Source organism: Eleutherodactylus coqui, chromosome 4 (assembly GCF_035609145.1).
Source record: "Eleutherodactylus coqui strain aEleCoq1 chromosome 4, aEleCoq1.hap1, whole genome shotgun sequence".
NCBI classification, from domain to species: Eukaryota; Metazoa; Chordata; class Amphibia; order Anura; family Eleutherodactylidae; genus Eleutherodactylus; species Eleutherodactylus coqui.
The window spans coordinates 155,752,447-155,770,629 of record NC_089840.1 but is presented as its reverse complement, the minus strand read 5'-3'; the positions used below and the strand labels follow the sequence as shown (position 1 = coordinate 155,770,629).

The 18,183-nt window shown below is 42.9% G+C and overlaps 1 protein-coding gene across 5 annotated transcripts in view; it reads left to right on the top strand.

Moving 5' to 3' along the window:
• Positions 1–18,183, top strand: part of DCAF6 (DDB1 and CUL4 associated factor 6) — a 992,542-nt gene that overhangs the window by 947,708 nt on the left and 26,651 nt on the right. For all 5 annotated transcript variants that reach the window (XM_066600328.1, XM_066600324.1, XM_066600329.1 and 2 more), the window contains 2 exons: positions 11,963–12,051; positions 14,998–15,103. In XM_066600328.1, coding sequence (XP_066456425.1) covers positions 11,963–12,051; positions 14,998–15,103 — 195 coding nt within the window. The remainder of the gene's footprint in view (positions 1–11,962; positions 12,052–14,997; positions 15,104–18,183) is intronic.

Genomic DNA, 18,183 nt, shown 5'->3' with positions numbered 1-18,183 from the left:
ACCACCATGCGCAGACATATGATGGCCAAGCACCCCACAAGGTGGGACGAAGGCCGTTCAGCGCCTCCGGTTTGCACCCCTGCCTCTCCCCCTGTGCCCCAACCTGCCACTGAGATGCAACCCCCCTCTCAGGACACAGGCACTACCGCCTCATGGCCTGCACCCACACCCTCATCTCCGCTGTCCTCGGCCCCATCCAGCAGTGTAGTTCAGCGCACCGTCCAGCCGTCGCTTGCACAACTGTTGGAGCGCAAGCGCAAGTACGCCGCCACGCACCCGCACGCTCAAACGTTAACCGTCCGCATCGCAAAATTCATCAGCCTTGAAATGCTGCCGTATAGGGTTGTGGAAACGGAGTCCTTCAAAAGTATCATGGAGGCGGCGGCCCCGCGCTACTCAGTTCCCAGTCGCCACTACTTTTCCCGATGTGCCGTCCCAGCCCTGCACGACCACGTCTCCCGCAACATTGTACGCGCCCTCACCAACGCGGTTACTGCCACGGTCCACTTAACTACGGACACGTGGACAAGCACAGGCGGGCAGGGCCACTACATCTCCCTGACGGCACATTGGGTGAATTTAGTGGAGGCTGGGACAGAGTCAGAGCCTGGGACCGCTCACGTCCTACCCACCCCCAGAATTGCGGGCCCCAGCTCGGTGCTGGTATCTGCGGAGGTGTATGCTTCCTCCACTAAAGCACCCTCCTCCTCCTCCTCCTCCTCCTCCTCCTCCTCCTCTGTCTCGCAATCAAGTTGTGTTAGCAGCAGCATGTCGCCAGCAGTCGGTGTCGCGCGGTGTGGCAGCACAGCGGTGGGCAAGCGTCAGCAGGCCGTGCTGAAACTACTCAGCTTAGGCGATAAGAGGCACACGGCCCACGAACTGCTGCAGGGTCTGACACAGCAGACCGACCGCTGGCTTGCGCCGCTGAGCCTCCAACCTGGCATGGTCGTGTGTGACAACGGCCGTAACCTGGTGGCGGCTCTGCAGCTCGGCAGCCTCACGCACGTGCCATGCCTGGCCCACGTCTTTAATTTGGTGGTTCAGCGCTTTCTGAAAAGCTACCCACGCTTGTCAGACCTGCTCGTAAAGGCGCGCCGGCTCTGCGCACATTTCCGCAAGTCCCACACGAACGCTGCCACCCTGCGCACCCTGCAACATCACTTTAAGCTGCCAGTGCACCGACTGCTGTGCGACGTGCCCACACGGTGGAACTCTACGCTCCACATGTTGGCCAGGCTCTATGAACAACGTAGAGCTATAGTCGAATACCAACTCCAACATGGGCGGCGCAGTGGGAGTCAGCCTCCTCAATTCCTTTCAGAAGAGTGGGCCTGGTTGGCAGACATCTGCCATGTCCTTGGTAATTTTGAGGAGTCTACCCAGGTGGTGAGCGGCGATGCTACAATCATTAGCGTCACCATTCCTCTGCTATGCATCTTGAGAAATTCCCTGCAAACCATAAAGGCAGCTGCTTTGCGCTCGGAAACGGGGGCGGGGGAAGACAGTATGCCGCTGGATAGTCAGGGCACCCTCCTGTCTATTTCTCAGCGCGTACAGGAGGAGGAGGAGGAGCATGAGGAGGATGAGGAGGAGGGGGAAGAGACAGCTTGGGCCGCTGCTGACGGTACACCGGCTGATTGCCTGTCATCCTTTCAGCGTGTATGGCCTGAGGAGGAGGAGGAGGAGGAGGAGGAGGAGGATCCTGAAAGTGATCTTCCTAGTGAGGACAGCCATGTGTTGCGTACAGGTACCCTGGCACACATGGCTGACTTCATGTTAGGATGCCTTTCTCGTGACCCTCGCGTTGCACGCATTCTGGCCACGACGGATTACTGGGTGTACACACTGCTCGATCCACGGTATAAGGAGAACCTGCCCACTCTGATTCCCGAAGAGGAAAGGGGTTCGAGAGTGTTGCTATACCACAGGACCCTTGCGGACAAGCTGATGGTAAAATTCCCAGCCGACAGCGCTAGTGGCAGAAGGCGCAGTACCGAGGGCAAGGTAGCAGGGGATGTGCGTAGATCGAGCAGCATGTACATCCCAGGCAGTGCAACAGTCTTTAAGGGCCTGGCCAGCTTTATGGCTCCCCACCAAGACTGTGTCACCGCTCCCCAGTCACGGCTGAGTCGGCGGGAGCACTGTAAAAGGATGGTGAGGGAGTACGTAGCGGATCGCACGACCATCCTTGGTGACGCCTCTGCCCCCTACAACTACTGGGTGTCGAAGCTGGACACGTGGCCTGAACTAGCGCTGTATGCCCTGGAGGTGCTTGCTTGTCCTGCGGCTAGCGTCTTGTCGGAAAGGGTGTTTAGTGCGGCTGGGGGAATCATCACAGATAAGCGTAGCCGCTTGTCAACCGACAGTGCCGACAGGCTAACACTCATCAAGATGAACAAAGGCTGGATTTCCCCAGACTTCTGTTCTCCACCAGCGGACAGCAGCGATACGTAAGCAATACGTAGGCTGCACCCGCGGATGGAAGCTACGTTCTCTCTCACCATCCAAAACGGGGAAATTTCTGCTTCATCAATCTGTGTCTAATATTCCTCCTCCTCCTCCTGCTCCTCCTCCTGAAACCTCACGTAATCACGCTGAACGGGCAATTTTTCTTAGGGCCACAAGGCTCACTCAAATAATTTTTCTGAACAATTTTTATAAGTTTCAATGCGCTTAAAAGCGTTGGAACTTTAACTTGAACCAATTTTTCGTTACACTGGGCTGCCTCCAGGCCTAGTTACCACTTAAGCCACATTAACCAAAGCGATTAATGGGTTTCACCTGCCCTCTTGGCTGGCCATGGCCAATTTTTGGGATGTACATTAGTACTGTTGATACAGCAAATTTTGTGGGCCCTCGCCTACAGTGTAATCAAATTAATTTTTAGCCCACCTGCATTACAGCTGACGTTACCTCAGCTGTGTTGGGCAATGCAATGGGATATTTTTGTGTACCGCCGGTGGGTTCCAGGGAGCCACCCATGCTGTAGGTGCACACGGAGTTTTTAATACATCTGTACACTTCTAAAGAACCCCAGTCTGACTGGGGCATGCAGTGTGGGCCGAAGCCCACCTGTATTACGCACGACATTACTACCTCAGCTGTGTTGGGCAATGCAATGGGATATTTCTATGTACCGCCGGTGGCTTCCTGGCACCCACCCAGGCAGTGGGTCCACAGGGAGTTTAACCTACATGTGTCCACTTCTAAAGAACCCCAGTCTGACTGGGGCATGCAGTGTGGGCCGAAGCCCACCTGCATTATGCACGACATTACTACCTCAGCTGTGTTGGGCAATGCAATGGGATATTTTTGTGTACCGCCGGTGGGTTCCAGGGAGCCACCCATGCTGTAGGTGCACACGGAGTTTTTAATACATCTGTACACTTCTAAAGAACCCCAGTCTGACTGGGGCATGCAGTGTGGGCCGAAGCCCACCTGTATTACGCACGACATTACTACCTCAGCTGTGTTGGGCAATGCAATGGGATATTTCTATGTACCGCCGGTGGCTTCCTGGCACCCACCCATGCTGTGGGTCCACAGGGACTTCACAATAGGGAGTTGTACCTGCCTGTGTCTATGAATTAAAAAGCCCGGTCTAACTGGGGCATGCAGACACCTTGACAGAATGAATAGTGTGTGGCACATAGGTTCCCCATTGCTATGCCTACGTGTGCAGCTCCTGATGGCGGTGGCACAGGATTCTATTTCTCATTGCTTCTGTACAGCATTGTGGGCTATCGCCCCGCCCCTTTTAAAGAGGGTCGCTGCCTAGCCGTGCCAACCCTCTGCAGTGTGTGCCTGCGGTTCCTCCTCATGGCAGACGCACTTCTAAATAGACATGAGTGTGGCGTGGCATGAGGGCAGCTGAAGGCTGCGCAGGGACACTTTGGTGTGCGCTGTGAGGGGGAGGGGGGCGGTTGGTCAGCATGTAACCCAGGAGAAGTGGCAGCGGAGTGTCATCCAGGCAGTGATTGTGCTTTGTTGTAGCTAGTGTGGTGCTTAGCAAAGGTATGCCATGCTAATGAGGGCTTTTCAGAAGTAAAAGTTGTTGGGAGGGGGGGGGGGGGGGGGCACTCTTGCCGGTATTGTGGCTTAATAGTGGGACCTGTGAACTTGAGATGCAGCCCAACATGTAGCCCCTCGCCTGCCCTATCCGTTTCTGTGTCATTCCCATCACTTTCTTGAATTGCCCAGATTTTCACACATGAAAACCTTAGCGAGCATCGGCGAAATACAAAAATGCTCTGGTCGCCCATTGACTTCAATGGGGTTCGTTGTTCGAAACGAACCCTCGAACATCGCGGGAAGTTCGTTCCGAATAACGAACACCCGAACATTTTGGTGTTCGCTCATCTCTAATAATTATATGTACAGCTGGTATAGCCTCGATATATACTGTATATAATTATATATGTACAGCTGGTATAGCCTGGGTATATACTATATATAATTATATATGTACAGCTAGTATAGGTTATATCTCTCCTGTATATAATTATATATGTACAGCTGGTATAACCTGGGTATATACTGTATATTTGAACACTTTACACACAAGTGAAAAACGCATCAGAAACCAGCATGCGGTTTAAAAACCGCATGTATTGTTTGAATCCACGTGCGGTTTATAATACTGCATGTGGTTTTTGGATGTGATTTTAATTGTGGTTCAAAAATGCAACTAAATCCATGAACACAGTCTTAGGCCGGCTGCACACAACTGGGTCGGATTCTGCATGCGTGAGCCCACGCCGGAATCTAACCCTGTGCCCCGCTGGCATCCGCGCGTAGCTGTAATTTCTTTCTCTTTTCTGTACTGAGCTGTCGGACCCGCTCAGTACAGTTTTTTTTCTTTTAATCACTGACTTTCCAGCGCCGTCGCTAGGAGATGACGCAGGTGCCTGTGACTTTTCCGCAATGTCAGGGCAGTGGGTCGCACGGCTTACATTGAGTTCAACGAAGGTCGTCCGTGCAGAATCTGCACTAAAATACAGCATGCCGTGATTTTTTCTCCGTGAGCGGAAAACCGCAATTGCTTTTCGCTCGTGTAGAGGAAAAAACGCTTTTCCATAGCATGTTATGGCTACATGCTGCGGAATCTGTAGGCGGATGCCCGCACCATATTCTGCTTTGCAAATCCAGCCATGTGCAGCAGGCCTTAGGCTAATTTCACACGAGTGAGTCTGATATTGGGTCCTGAAACTATGCCCTATATCACACTCGCCAACGTGTGTTATGCACACGGATGCGAGGGGTTGTTGTGTTATAACAAGCTCCCATCACATCATCATATTCTCGTGCGATGCAGAGAAAAAACAAAAAAAATTGCTCCTGTGTATGATCGCATTCAAAACAATGGGGTTCATATTCATGTGCGATTTGTGCCTCTTGCAACGCACAAATCTCGCACAATTTTTGCGGCCGTGTGAAAGCAGCCTAAGGTGGATTCACAACTGGCTGAGTGATCATACTCAAAGAGTGGTCATAAATGGCTGCACATCCAATTGGAAGACTGTATTAAGTGGGGTACCATAAGACTCTATCCTAGGCCCAGTTCAGCATTTTTATAAATTATCTAGAGGAGGGAATTTGTGGGAAACGGATCAAATTTGCCAACGACACAAAGCTAGAAGGGATAGCTAACACTAAGGAAAAGAGAGAGCGTATTCAAAAAGATCTAGAAAAGCTTGCACAGTGGGCAATGGCTAACAGAATGGTATTTAACAAGGAGAAATGCAAAGTCCTACATCTGGGCAAGAAAAATGAAAAAAAAAACACCTACAGAATGCGAGGAATTGGGCTAAGAAGCAGTAGTTTGGTATATCAATAGCTCATAGACTGAACATAAGTCAACAATGTGATGTAGCTGCCAAAAAGGCAAACACAATTCTGGGATGTATTAACCCTTTCCAATCCACTGTCTGACGTCTAAAGACATTAGGATTTAAGGCTGTACAACTTCTATGTTGGAGGACGTCCGTCTGGGTTCTCTTATTGTATATTGCCAGCCTCTTTGCTGTCGGAGCTTATCCAATGTGTCATCTCATACAGTACAGGCTTTAGCAGGCATATAGCGCTGTTGTATAATGGCAGAAAAAGAGTAAGCCCCCTAGGAAAACTAGGATACAAATTGGATTGGAAAGGGTTAAGAGAAGCATAGAGTCTAGATTACATAAGGTAATTATCCGTCTCTACTCTTCCTTAGTCAGACCTCACCTGGAATACTGTGTCCAGTTTAAAAAAGACATAGATAGACAAACTGGAGCAAGTTCATAGAAGAGTTACCAAGATAGTGAGCAGTCTGCAAATCATGTCCTATGAGGAACAATTAACCCCTTCCCACTCCATGACGTACCGGTACGTCATGGAGCCGCGGGGTATGTATGAAGAGAGGTTGCGTGGCACCCGCAGGCAATAGCCGCCGGCCGATCGCGGCTATTAACCATTTAAATGCCGCTGTCAATTCTAACAGCGGCATTTAAATCCCCTGAACGATGTTTGGGGGTCCTGCATGGCCCCCCCCCGCGGTGAGATCGGGGGGGCGTGCACGTATCATGGCAGCCGGGGGCCTAATGAAAGGCCCCAGGGCTGCCTTACCAGACTGCCTATCAAGCCATCCCTGTGGGGTGGCCTGATAGACTGCCTGTGAAAAAGCAGTATGACGTAATGCTATAGCATTACGTCATACTGCAGGAGCGATTGAAGCATCGCATGTTAAAGTCCCCCAGGAGGACCTCAAAGTAATGTAAAAAGAAAAATCAATAAAGTTTTTTAATTGTAAAAAAAAAAGTTGTAAAAGTTTAAATCACCCCCCTTTTGCCATATCTATTATTAAAAAATCTAAATCATACAATAAAAATATGTATTTGGTATCGACACGTCCGTAAAAGTCCGACCTATCAAAGTAGCTCATTATTTTTCCTGTACGGTGAACGTCGTCTGAAAAATAAAATAAAGAACGCCAGAAATGCACTTTTTTAGTTACCCTGTCTCCCAGAAAAAACGTAATAAAAAGCGATCACAAAGTCGTATGTATTCCAAATTAGTACTATCAAAAACTATAGAACATCCCGCAAAAAATGAGCCCTTGCTCAACTATGTTGACGGAAAAATAAAAAAGTTATTACGCGCACAAAATGACCGCAGAAAATAATTGAAAAAAATTAAATGTCTTTGAAAAAAAAAAAGAGTAGTATAGTAAAAAAAAAAACTATACAAGTTTGGTATCGTAGTAATCGTACTGACCCATAGAATAAAGTTATCATGTCGCTTTTGTTGCCATTTGTGCGCCGTAGAAAGAAGATGGCAAAATGTTGTTTTTTTTTTCATTTTACTGCACTTAGAATTTCAAAAAATTTTTTCAGTACATTATATGGTACTTTAAATAGCACCATTGAAAAATACAACTCGTCCCGCAAAAAACAAGCCCTCATACAGCGACGTAGATAGATAAATAAAGGAGTTCCGATTTTTGTGAAGGGGGGAGGAAAAAACGAAAATGGAAAAAGAAAAAGGGTCCGCGTCGTTAAGGGGTTAAAGGATCTGGGAATGTTTTGCTTGCAAAAAAGAAGGCTGAAAGAAGACCTAATAACTGTCTACAAATATCTGAAGAGCTGTAATTAGCTTTTCCTATTTTAGACATAATCTATGATTGTGCCAAATTTTATGTTTCTACGACATAGGGAAGTGAGAGAATTAGATTACATACATAAAATTTGGACGCTAATTCTTTTGCACTAGAATTGAATAATCGAGTTGGGACCAATTAGCTTTTCCTATTTTAGACATAATCTATGATTGTGCCAAATTTCATGTTTCTACGACATCGGGAAGTGAGAGAATTAGATTCCATATGTAAAATTTGGACGCCCATTCTTTTGCGCTAGAATCAAATAATCGAGTTGGGACCTCTTTACTCATCCTATTTTGGACATAATTTATGTTTGTGCCAAATTTCATGTTTCTACGACATCGGAAAGTTGGAGAATTAGTGGTCAGTGAGTGAGTGAGTCAGTGAGGGCTTTCGTCTTTATATATATATATATATATATATATATATATATATATATATAGATAGTATGGTAGAGTTAGAAGGAACTAATAGGAAAAGTTAATGGGTCCCAATTCGATTATTCAATTCTAAGAGCAAAAGAATTAGCGTCCAAATTTTATGTACAGAAACTAATTCTCTCACTTCCTGATGTCATAGAAACATGAAATTTGACATGAGCATTGATTGTGTCATAAATAGGAAAAGTTAATGGATTCCAACTCGATTATTCAATTCTAAGCGCAAAAGAATTAGCGTCCAAATTTTACGTACGGAATCTGTTTCTCTCACTTCCTGATATCATAGAAACTTGAAATTTAGCACGAGCATTGATTGTGTTATAAATAGGAAAAGTTAATGGGTGCCAACTCCATTATTCAATTCTAAGCACAAAAGAATTAGCGTCCAAATTTTATGTACGTAATAGAGATGAGCGAGCGTACTCGGATAAGCACTACTCGCTCGAGTAATGTGCTTTATCCGAGTATCGCTGTGCTCGGGTCTAAAGATTCGGGTGCCGGCACGGAGCGGGGAGCTGCAGGGGAGAGCGGGGAGGAACGGACGGGAGATCTTTCTCTCCTTCTCTCCCGCCCGCTCTCCCCTGCTCCCCGCTGCGACTCACCTGTCACCCGCAGTGGCACCCGAATCTTTAGCCCCGAGCACAGCGATACTCGGATAAAGCCAATTACTCGAGCGAGTAGTGCTTATCCGAGTACGCTCGCTCATCTCTAGTACGTAATCTAATTCTCTTATTTGCCGATGTCATAGAAACTTGAAATTTGGCACAAGCACTGATTATGTCATAAATAGAAAAAGTTAATGGCTCCCAACTCGATTATTCAATTCTAGCGCAAAAATATTAGCATCCAAATTTTACGTACGTAATCTAATTCTCTTATTTCCCGATGTCGTAGAAACATGAAATTTGGCACGAGCATTGATTATGTCATAATTAGGAAAAGCGATTATTCAATTCTAAGTGCAAAAGAATTAGCGTCAAAATTTTACGTACGTAATCTAATTCTCTCACTTAGCAATGTCATAGAAATTTGAAATTTGGCACGGGCATTGATTATGTCATAAATAGGAAAAGTTAATGGGTCCCAACTCGATTATTCAATTCTAGCGCAAAAGAATTAGCGTCCAAATTTGACGTGCGTAATCTAATGCTCTCACTTCTCGATGTCGTAGAAACATGAAATTTGGCATGAGCATTGATTATGTCAAAAATAGGAAAAGTTAATGGGTCCCAACTCGATTATTCAATTCTAAGCACAAAAGAATTAGCGTCCAAATTTTACGTACGCAATCTAATTCTTTCACTTCCTGATGTCATTTTACATAAAGGAAACGTCGCATGGTTACCTCCACATGGTGTTTCCTGGGTAATGCAAAGAACCATGCAAAATGGTGAACATATTTTTTTCCTTGGTATCTCTAAAGTAATGTCGATTTCATAAGATTTTCCATGTGAACACCAGATAAACACCAGTACCAAATTAACTCGGGCGAAGCCGGGTATATTAGCTAGTTCTATCTATATATATATATATATATATAAGGACGAAAGCCCTCACTGACTCTCTCACTGACTGACTGATTGACTGACTCGCCACTAATTCTCCAACTTCCCGATGTCCTAGAAACATGAAATTTGGCACAAGCATAGATTATGTCCTAAATAGGAAAAGTAAAGGTGTCCCAACTCAACTATTCAATTCTAAGGCAAAAGATTTAGCATCCAAATTTTACGTACCTAATCTAATTCTCTTATTTTTCCGATGTCATAGAAACATGAAATTTGGCACAAGCATAGATTATGTCCTAAATAGGAAAAGTAAAGGTGTCCCAACTCAACTATTCAATTCTAAGGCAAAAGATTTAGCGTCCAAATTTTACGTACCTAATCTAATTCTCTTATTTTTCCGATGTCATAGAAACTTGAAATTTGGCACAAGCATTAATTATGTCATAAATAGAAAAAGCTAATGGGTCTCAACTCAATTATTCAATTCACAGTGCAAAAGAATTAGCATCCAAATTTTATATACGTAATCTAATTCTTTCACTTCCCGATGTCATAGAAATTTGAAATTTGGCACGAGCATTGATTATGTCAAAAATAGGAAAAGTTAATGGGTCCCAACTCGATTATTCAATTCTAAGCACAAGAGAATTAGCGTCCAAATTTTACGTACGTAATCTAATTCTTGCACTTCCCCATGTCATTTTATATAAAGGAAACGTCGCATGGTTACCTCCACATGGTGTTTCCTGGGTAATGCAAAGAACCATGCAAAATGGTGAACATATTTTTTTCCTTGGTATCTCTAAAGTAATGTTGACTTCATAAGATTTACCATGTGAACACCAGATAAACACCAGTACCAAATTAACTCGGGTGAAGCCAGGTATATCAGCTATTTATATATATATATATATATATATATATATATATATATATATATATATATATATATATATATATATATATATATATATATATATATATATACATATATACATATATACACATATATGTACATATATACACATATATGTACATATATATATATATATATATATATATATATATATAAAGACGAAAGCCCTCACTCACTCACTCACAGATTGACTGACTCGCCACTAATTCTCCAACTTCCCGATGCTCTAGAAACATGAAACTTGGCACAAGCATAGATTATGTCTAAAATAGGAAAAGTTAATGGGTCCCAACTTGATTATTCAATTCTAAGCGCAAAAGAATTAGTGTCCAAATTTTACATACGTAATCTAATTCTCTAATTTCCCCATGTCATAGAAACTTGAAAATTGGCACGAGCATTGTTTATGTCATAAATAGGAAAAGCTAATGGGTCCTAACTCGATTATTTAATTCTAACCGCAAAAGAATTAGCGTCCAAATTTTATGTATGAAATCTAATTCTCTCACTTTCCGATGTCATAGAAACATGAAATATGGCACAATTACAGATTATGTCTAAAATAGGAAAAGTTAATGGGTCCAAACTTGATTATTTAATTCTAGCGCAAAAGAATTAGTGTCAAAATTTTACATGCATAATCTAATGCTCTCACTTCCCGATGTCATAGAAACATGAAATTTGGCACGAGCATTGATTATGTCATAAATAGGAAAAGTTAATGGGTCCCAACTTGATTTTTTAATTCTAGCGCAAAAGAATTAGCGTCCAAGTTTTACATACAGAATCTAATAGTCCCACTTCCCAATGTCATAGAAATTTGAAATTTGGTACAGGCATTGATTATGTCATAAATAGGAAAAGTCAATGGGTCCCATTTCTATTATTCAATTGTAAGCACAAAAGAGTAAGCGTCCAAATTTTACGTACGGAATCTAATTCTCTCACTTCCTGATGTCATTTTATATAAAGGAAACGTTGCATGGTTACCTCCACGTGGTGTTTCTTGGGTAAAGTAAAGAACCATGCAAAATGGTGAACATATTTTTTTCCTCGGTATCTCTAAAGTAACGACGACTTCATAAGATTTTCCGTGTGAACACCAGATAAACACCAGTACCAAATTAACTTGGGAAAAGCCGGGTATATCAGCTAGTGATTCTATAAAGGGGTGCTCTAATAAGTGTGTATATAAATATCAGGGCTCAGTACAGAGATCTCTCTCATCATCTATTATACCCAGAACTGTAACAAGAGGGCACCCTTTACGCCTAGAGGAAAGAAGATTCCAACGCCAACATAGAAGGTGCCTTCCTCTGAATCAACAATGCAGGATAATAGGCTGAACTGAATGGGCACACGGTTTTTCAGCCTTACATTGTATGTTACTAGCAGGATTATTGTTGCTGTTATTATTTGTGTTAATATCATCATTATAGTTATGATCTGTTCTGTGTTATAGTTTTAGCATCATCTGGAATAGACTACAATATAAAGATTTGGTCACCACTGGAACAAGACAAGTCTTTCAACTGGGCTCTTGCTGAGGAGGTAAGATTAAAAATACATTGGATTTGCACTTCTTCTAATAGTATTTTAACATTGATTACAATACAGTGTTTAACATTTTGAAGCAATAAGAAATAATAAGCATGAATAATAATGCTCTACTAAATTTGTTCTGCAGACACTCATCTCCTTACAATGCATGTTCTTTATCAAGAAGAACAGATCCAAAAACAGTAATGAATAAACTCATTTACATCTTTTTAGTTCCCCTATATTCATACTGTATTTCCCTCAAAACAAGACCTACCCTGATAATAAGCCCTGCCCTAATTGTGGGAGAGGGGGTTGCAATATAAGCCCAACCCCGAAAATCAGCCCTAGCTATACTACATGAAAAAAAAGCAATACTCACCTAGCAGGCACCATTCGGGTCCCTCCCGCTGGGCTGTGGTGCTCTGGCAGGCTTCTGTGCAGTTCTCAATGCCGACAGAGTATCTATTGTTGGTGACAGGGCTTGAATACCCCACCTCCAGCAAGTGATTGCTCTGATTGTTTCAGGAGCTCCGCCTCAGCCAATCAGAGCCTTTGCTCGATGAACTAATCACAGTCATTCATTGATTAGCTATAGCTCATATATAAATCTTGATATCTCCATGACTACAGACTGCGAAGAATCCCTATGTCATGTGTCCATCCAATTATACCCCATACAATCCGTTCCTTACTGCTTGCAGGAATATGTTCAGTATTTTGTTGCTGGGTGGGATCTCTCAGCTGAACCAGCAGACCATATATTCACACTTCCTAGCACTTTCTATTTTTTATGTTTATATTTTGTGTTCAAGCAATCTAAAACATGAATCTGAAACCTGAGTCTGTTACATAGCCTCTTTAGTCGTAAAGGCACATTTACACGGAGGGATGATCGCTCAAAAATCGCTAAAAAACGATCGTTTGAGCGACAATCGTTGCGTCTAAACACGCGGCCATCGTGCACTGCTAGCTGATCGTTAAATTCAGGCCAACCTAAAAATTGTTGTGCGGTTTTATTAGGACGGCTCGCTGAGTTCTCCGCAGGTAGTGCTGATAGCATTATTACTCGTCAGAGAACAAAGGAGCTGAATGGAGATAATAGCCCTCCGGCTATTAACTGCATTCAGCTAAAGGCTTTAAGCTATTAAGTAGCTAAATAGCTATTTATTAGTTTATGCAAAATGGTCGCTCAAAGCTGTCACTCAAACTGTTGTTCGAGTGATCATCGCGCCGTGTAAATGGGCCTTTACACCTTTCCACAAAATCATATGCATGTTTATCCCAGAAAGGGCCTCCTTTCCTCATTCGCATCTGTATATACAGCTTAGCAAATGCCTTTAGGGTTGTCCAATAATAACACGCCATACTTTTTCATTATTTCAAATGCACAAGCAATAATGTAATGTTCCCGCATAAGACTATAAGGCCTTAGTCACACGGGCGTTTTTTCACACGATTTGCGGATCGCATGACGGATGCGCATCCGCAAATCGCGTGACCGGTGCGCGCAAGTCGCCCGCAAATCGCCCGAAAATCTGCTCCTAGCCGCGTTTCATTAGAAACAGGCCGGAGCTGTCCAGCGCATTGCATTCAATGGAGACGGCAATAGAGCCAGCTCCATTTAAAGCAATGCGCTGCGGGCAAGCCCGGGATGAATTGTCGGGAAGGGCTTAAATATATAAGCCCTTCCCTGCAATTCATCCTAAAATGTGTAAAAATAAAAAAAATATATATATACTTACCTTCTCCCGGCAGCCGGAGCTCCGCGCGGCCGTCCTGCAGTGGGTGTGAAGGGGGTGTGAGTCAGACCTGCCCCCTGATTGGCTCAGCGCTGAGCCAATCAGAGGCATGTCTCACTCACACCCATTCATGAATTCATGAATGGATGTGAGTCAGACCTGCCCCTGATTGGCTCAGCGCTGAGAGGCAGCAGTCACTCACCCATTCATGAATTCATGAATGGGTGTGTGAGTGAAACCTGCCTCTGATTGGTCAGGGCTGTGACCAATCAGAGGCAGATCATTCAGCAGGCGGGGATTTTAAAGCCCCGCCGGCTGAATAGTGCCGAGAAGCAGTTCAGGACAACTGACAGCGGCCGCGGCTGGACTCCGGCTGCAGCGGAAAGGTGAGTATACAATTTTTTTTTATTCTAACACATTTTAGGATGAATTGCAGGGAAGGGCTTATATATTTAAGCCCTTCCCGACAATTCACCCCGCGCACGCCGGGAGCCCATTGCTTTCAATGGAGCGGCTGTATTGCCGGCTCCATTGAATTCAATGGGCAAACATCGTTCTTCTCTGTCACAGCTGTTACAGCTGTTGCAGAGAAGAATGATTTGTCTTCTATATGTTCTCAATGGGGTCGGCGCTGCTGCCGCCGGCCCCATTGAGCGCATATAGAGAAGAGAACAGGAATCGCAGATCGCAGATAGGTGCGATCTGCGATTTCTGTTCTATAATTTATCGGACGAGCGCATAAAAAGCGCTCATGTGTCCGATACCATTGCAAAGCAATGGTTTTATAAAATCGCCGGACGCATGCGCATGCGCAAATCGCGGCAAAAAACGCCCGTCTGACTAAGGCCTAAAAGTGTTTTTGTAGAAAAGCAAAAAGAGCATTGCAAAATGAACAATACAACACAATTTCATTTTTTGTTGACTAAGATTGTTAAGCAGTAAACAAAAAAAAAACTAGAAAAATAATTAGATGGGCTCACTCCTCTTACCCAGTGAATTGATCATGATGAATTGAATGTACAAACAATATGGCTGGCTTCAAGGCAATGCTATCTGAATTTCTCCAGCACACAGCATACAATTCATAAAATATATTTATCAAAGATAACCCTGGAGATGCTAATTAAAGGATTAATTTAGAATATTTATGTTTTAGTTCTATATTCCAGCACTTTGATAATAATATCCATTTTCTGTATGTGTTTTGGATATCTAGGTTATTTCACGTAATGAATTAATGTTGGAAGAAACCCGAAACACCATTACAGTGCCTGCATCTTTTATGCTACGAATGTTAGCTTCACTAAACCATATCAGAGCAGGTAATGAAACTAGCTTTACTGTTCAAAAATGGGACAATGTGAATCTATAAAGTGCCTTGATGGAATATGTGACAAAGCTGGTTAAAGCAATGTGCAAAAAATGCTTGTTAATGGGAAAGATTTGTGCAGATGAATACGAAAGAACAGTACAGCAGTTACCTATTTTATGCAATGTATTTTTATTATTAACCTCTATAGTGTTTTTACGACCTGCCTATGTGGGCTTTAATCTCCAGGGCCGTAAAAACATGATTGCTCTTGGGATTAAAGCCACGTGGGCTGTGGATGTGACAGCTCCATGCTGTTGGCTGGCTGATGTAATATGTAACATATTATTTACATTGCATGGAGAAAGCCATTATAAATAAAAATAAAAAAATTAGCCAGAATTTCAGATTTTGTTAATCTTTCCTCTAAAAAAAAAGAATAAAAAGTAATCAGAATGTTATATGTTCCCAAAAAATTATATAAATAAAGTCAAGAATTCACCCCACTAAAACAATCCCGATAGAGCTTTATTAATGGAAATATAAAAGCATTCTGGCTCTTGGAACGCAGCAACATAAAAGCAGATCTTAAAAAAAAAAAGTTTTTTGTGCGCAAAAATAGGAAAAGTTAAATTTGCAGGATGCATGGCAGCTATTAAATAGGCCTTCATTGTCTGAAACATTAGCCCAATTTTTTTTCACAGAATAGAATCTGGTTCACCCGTTGGATAACAGCCATATATGGTACATAAGCTGATCTCCATTTGTGGGCGATGTGTATGAAGTAACCATCTTGATGAATTGAATTAGGTTGTATTGTGTATTAGTAAAACCACTGGCCTCTTTTCGTCAGGCGAAAAGATATAGACCATCCAAAAACCTTTACAGTTGCACGACTCATATTGCACCACAACCTGCACACTCATCGATAGTTCCACCAAATATGAATAGTAGAGTCCAAACTAGCACATAGTCTAAAACAATAATGTGATACTTGAGGGCAGAATTGGTGGACCTTAAGATGTACTATATATTTTCTATGAAGGACCCAAATTGAAGTTTCATTAAGTGACACTAGCCAGCTGTTCGTAGTACAGCAAATGTAGTAAGGTGCAGCACTCAGGAACTTAAATCCATTCAAAGTTTCATTAGAAAAAATCCATAAGGTTAATTGTAGCTCAAAATAATATGCTTGACAAAGACCGCTTTGTGTCGAAACGTCGCATGTTTTTTATGCAGCTACAATAAACTGTCGCTATAAGAATCATTGGTTCTGATAAGAATATTATTCAAAACTACAGATATCCTATCGGGGGTTTGTTTATGGAATTCCCATGAACAGCTCCTTTGTAGTCTGTACCCCTGACTGATGAGCAACCTTAACAAATACGGAGTATCAGAATAAATACCAAGCTGTATTATTGAAACCCACCAACCCATTTCTAATTGATTATCGGTGGGCTGACGTTTTTCCTTACAACTTGGAATTCGTGTTGTGTCTTTGTTGTGCCCAATTGTGTTTTTTAAATAAAACTTAATAAAATGTATTATTTTAACTAAGTCACGACTGTGAATAGGGCTTTTTCAAATTTTCAGTTTGACTTGTGCTGCCCTCTCTGTGAATTTACCTTACTACATTTGCTGTACTACGAATTTGAGACTGCTGAGTCGACGGTAATTTGGATTTGTGGCACCATCTGTTAGATTGTCTTCCCCACGAAGGTGGTTATATGCGATGTGCTGCTGACTCCTCTACTGCATAACTGGCCCACTGTTCAACTTGCCAGGTGCCAGGTCTCAAGAGCTAAGGTAACCCCTTAATCACGTTCCAACTTGGAGTCAGATAAAGGTGCATGAAGTAAAATGTAAATAAATTAGCGTCATTTTATCTGAGGCAGTATTTCTCAAAAGTCCATTTACATGGGACAAATGTTGGGCAAACAATGCCTGACACTCGTCCCTGTGTGTCCTCGCTCCCGTGCTGCTGCACAGGAGCGAGTATTGCTGGCTTGCTCATCAGGGGGGCCAGGACGGTTGGAGGGGATTTCACTCCCCCTACCCTATCCATTCACTTAACACAGCAGCCATTAAGTATTGAATGGCTGCTGTTTACACTGAACGATCATCGTTCAGGATTTTATGCAGCTTAAAATCTTGGGAATAGCAGGCTACCTTCTTATGCAAATACACCACATTCTTTCATTGATTCAGGGCAGTTTTATTTAAAAAAAAATAAACAAGCAAAACAGGGAGCCCACCATATATCCATTGTTCATGAAACATTGTCTTAAAATACTGTGTGAACATAATGAAACAAGCAAAAAAGACTATGTCCCTGTGATTCCCTATAGAAAAGGCAAAACATACAGGAATTGCAAATTATATCAGAAAACACTCTGCAAGAGATTCCACAGCAGACCATTATAGGCTTGTAATAGAGGCAAGAAAAAACTAAAACTAACAAAAAACAAACAATATCATATAAGGGTGAGTGATCCCTAAGAGTACCAGCTTACACATAAAAGGGAGAGAAAAAAGGTTTAGGAGACTTAAAATTACCAGATACCCTGCAGCGTGGAGCAACCAACCAAAATGAGAAGGCAGTAAGAGTAAGCACATGTAGTTTCCCAAGGGAAGAAACAACATAAAGTAGCTGTATAGCAAAACAGAGATACAAGAATAGACAGCTAGCATTGAAGAAGAGAAAATAAAAAAAAAAGTGGGCGGAAATCTAAGAAACGGATGGGGGAGCACAGAAACCAAATTTGATTTCACATTCTGCATGAAAGAGAGCCACAGAACACAGTATTTATCTGGTACACCACAATAAAGGTAAATAAGTTATTCACAAAGCAGGAAGGACCAGAAATTGGAGCTCCTGGAAGATAATTTGCTTATTTCTGGAGCATTCTGGGAAGAGTCGCTGTGAGTGGGATGATTGCTAGGTTTAGCCAGGTCTAACTGCTTGGAGGACATCGCCAGACTGTGCACCTAACTGCGACACCAAAATGTTGTACTTCTTACATCTTATAGGCTAAATACCATTACTTTTAGAAGTTTGGAACTCACTATGTGCAACATGGAAGGGGAGAG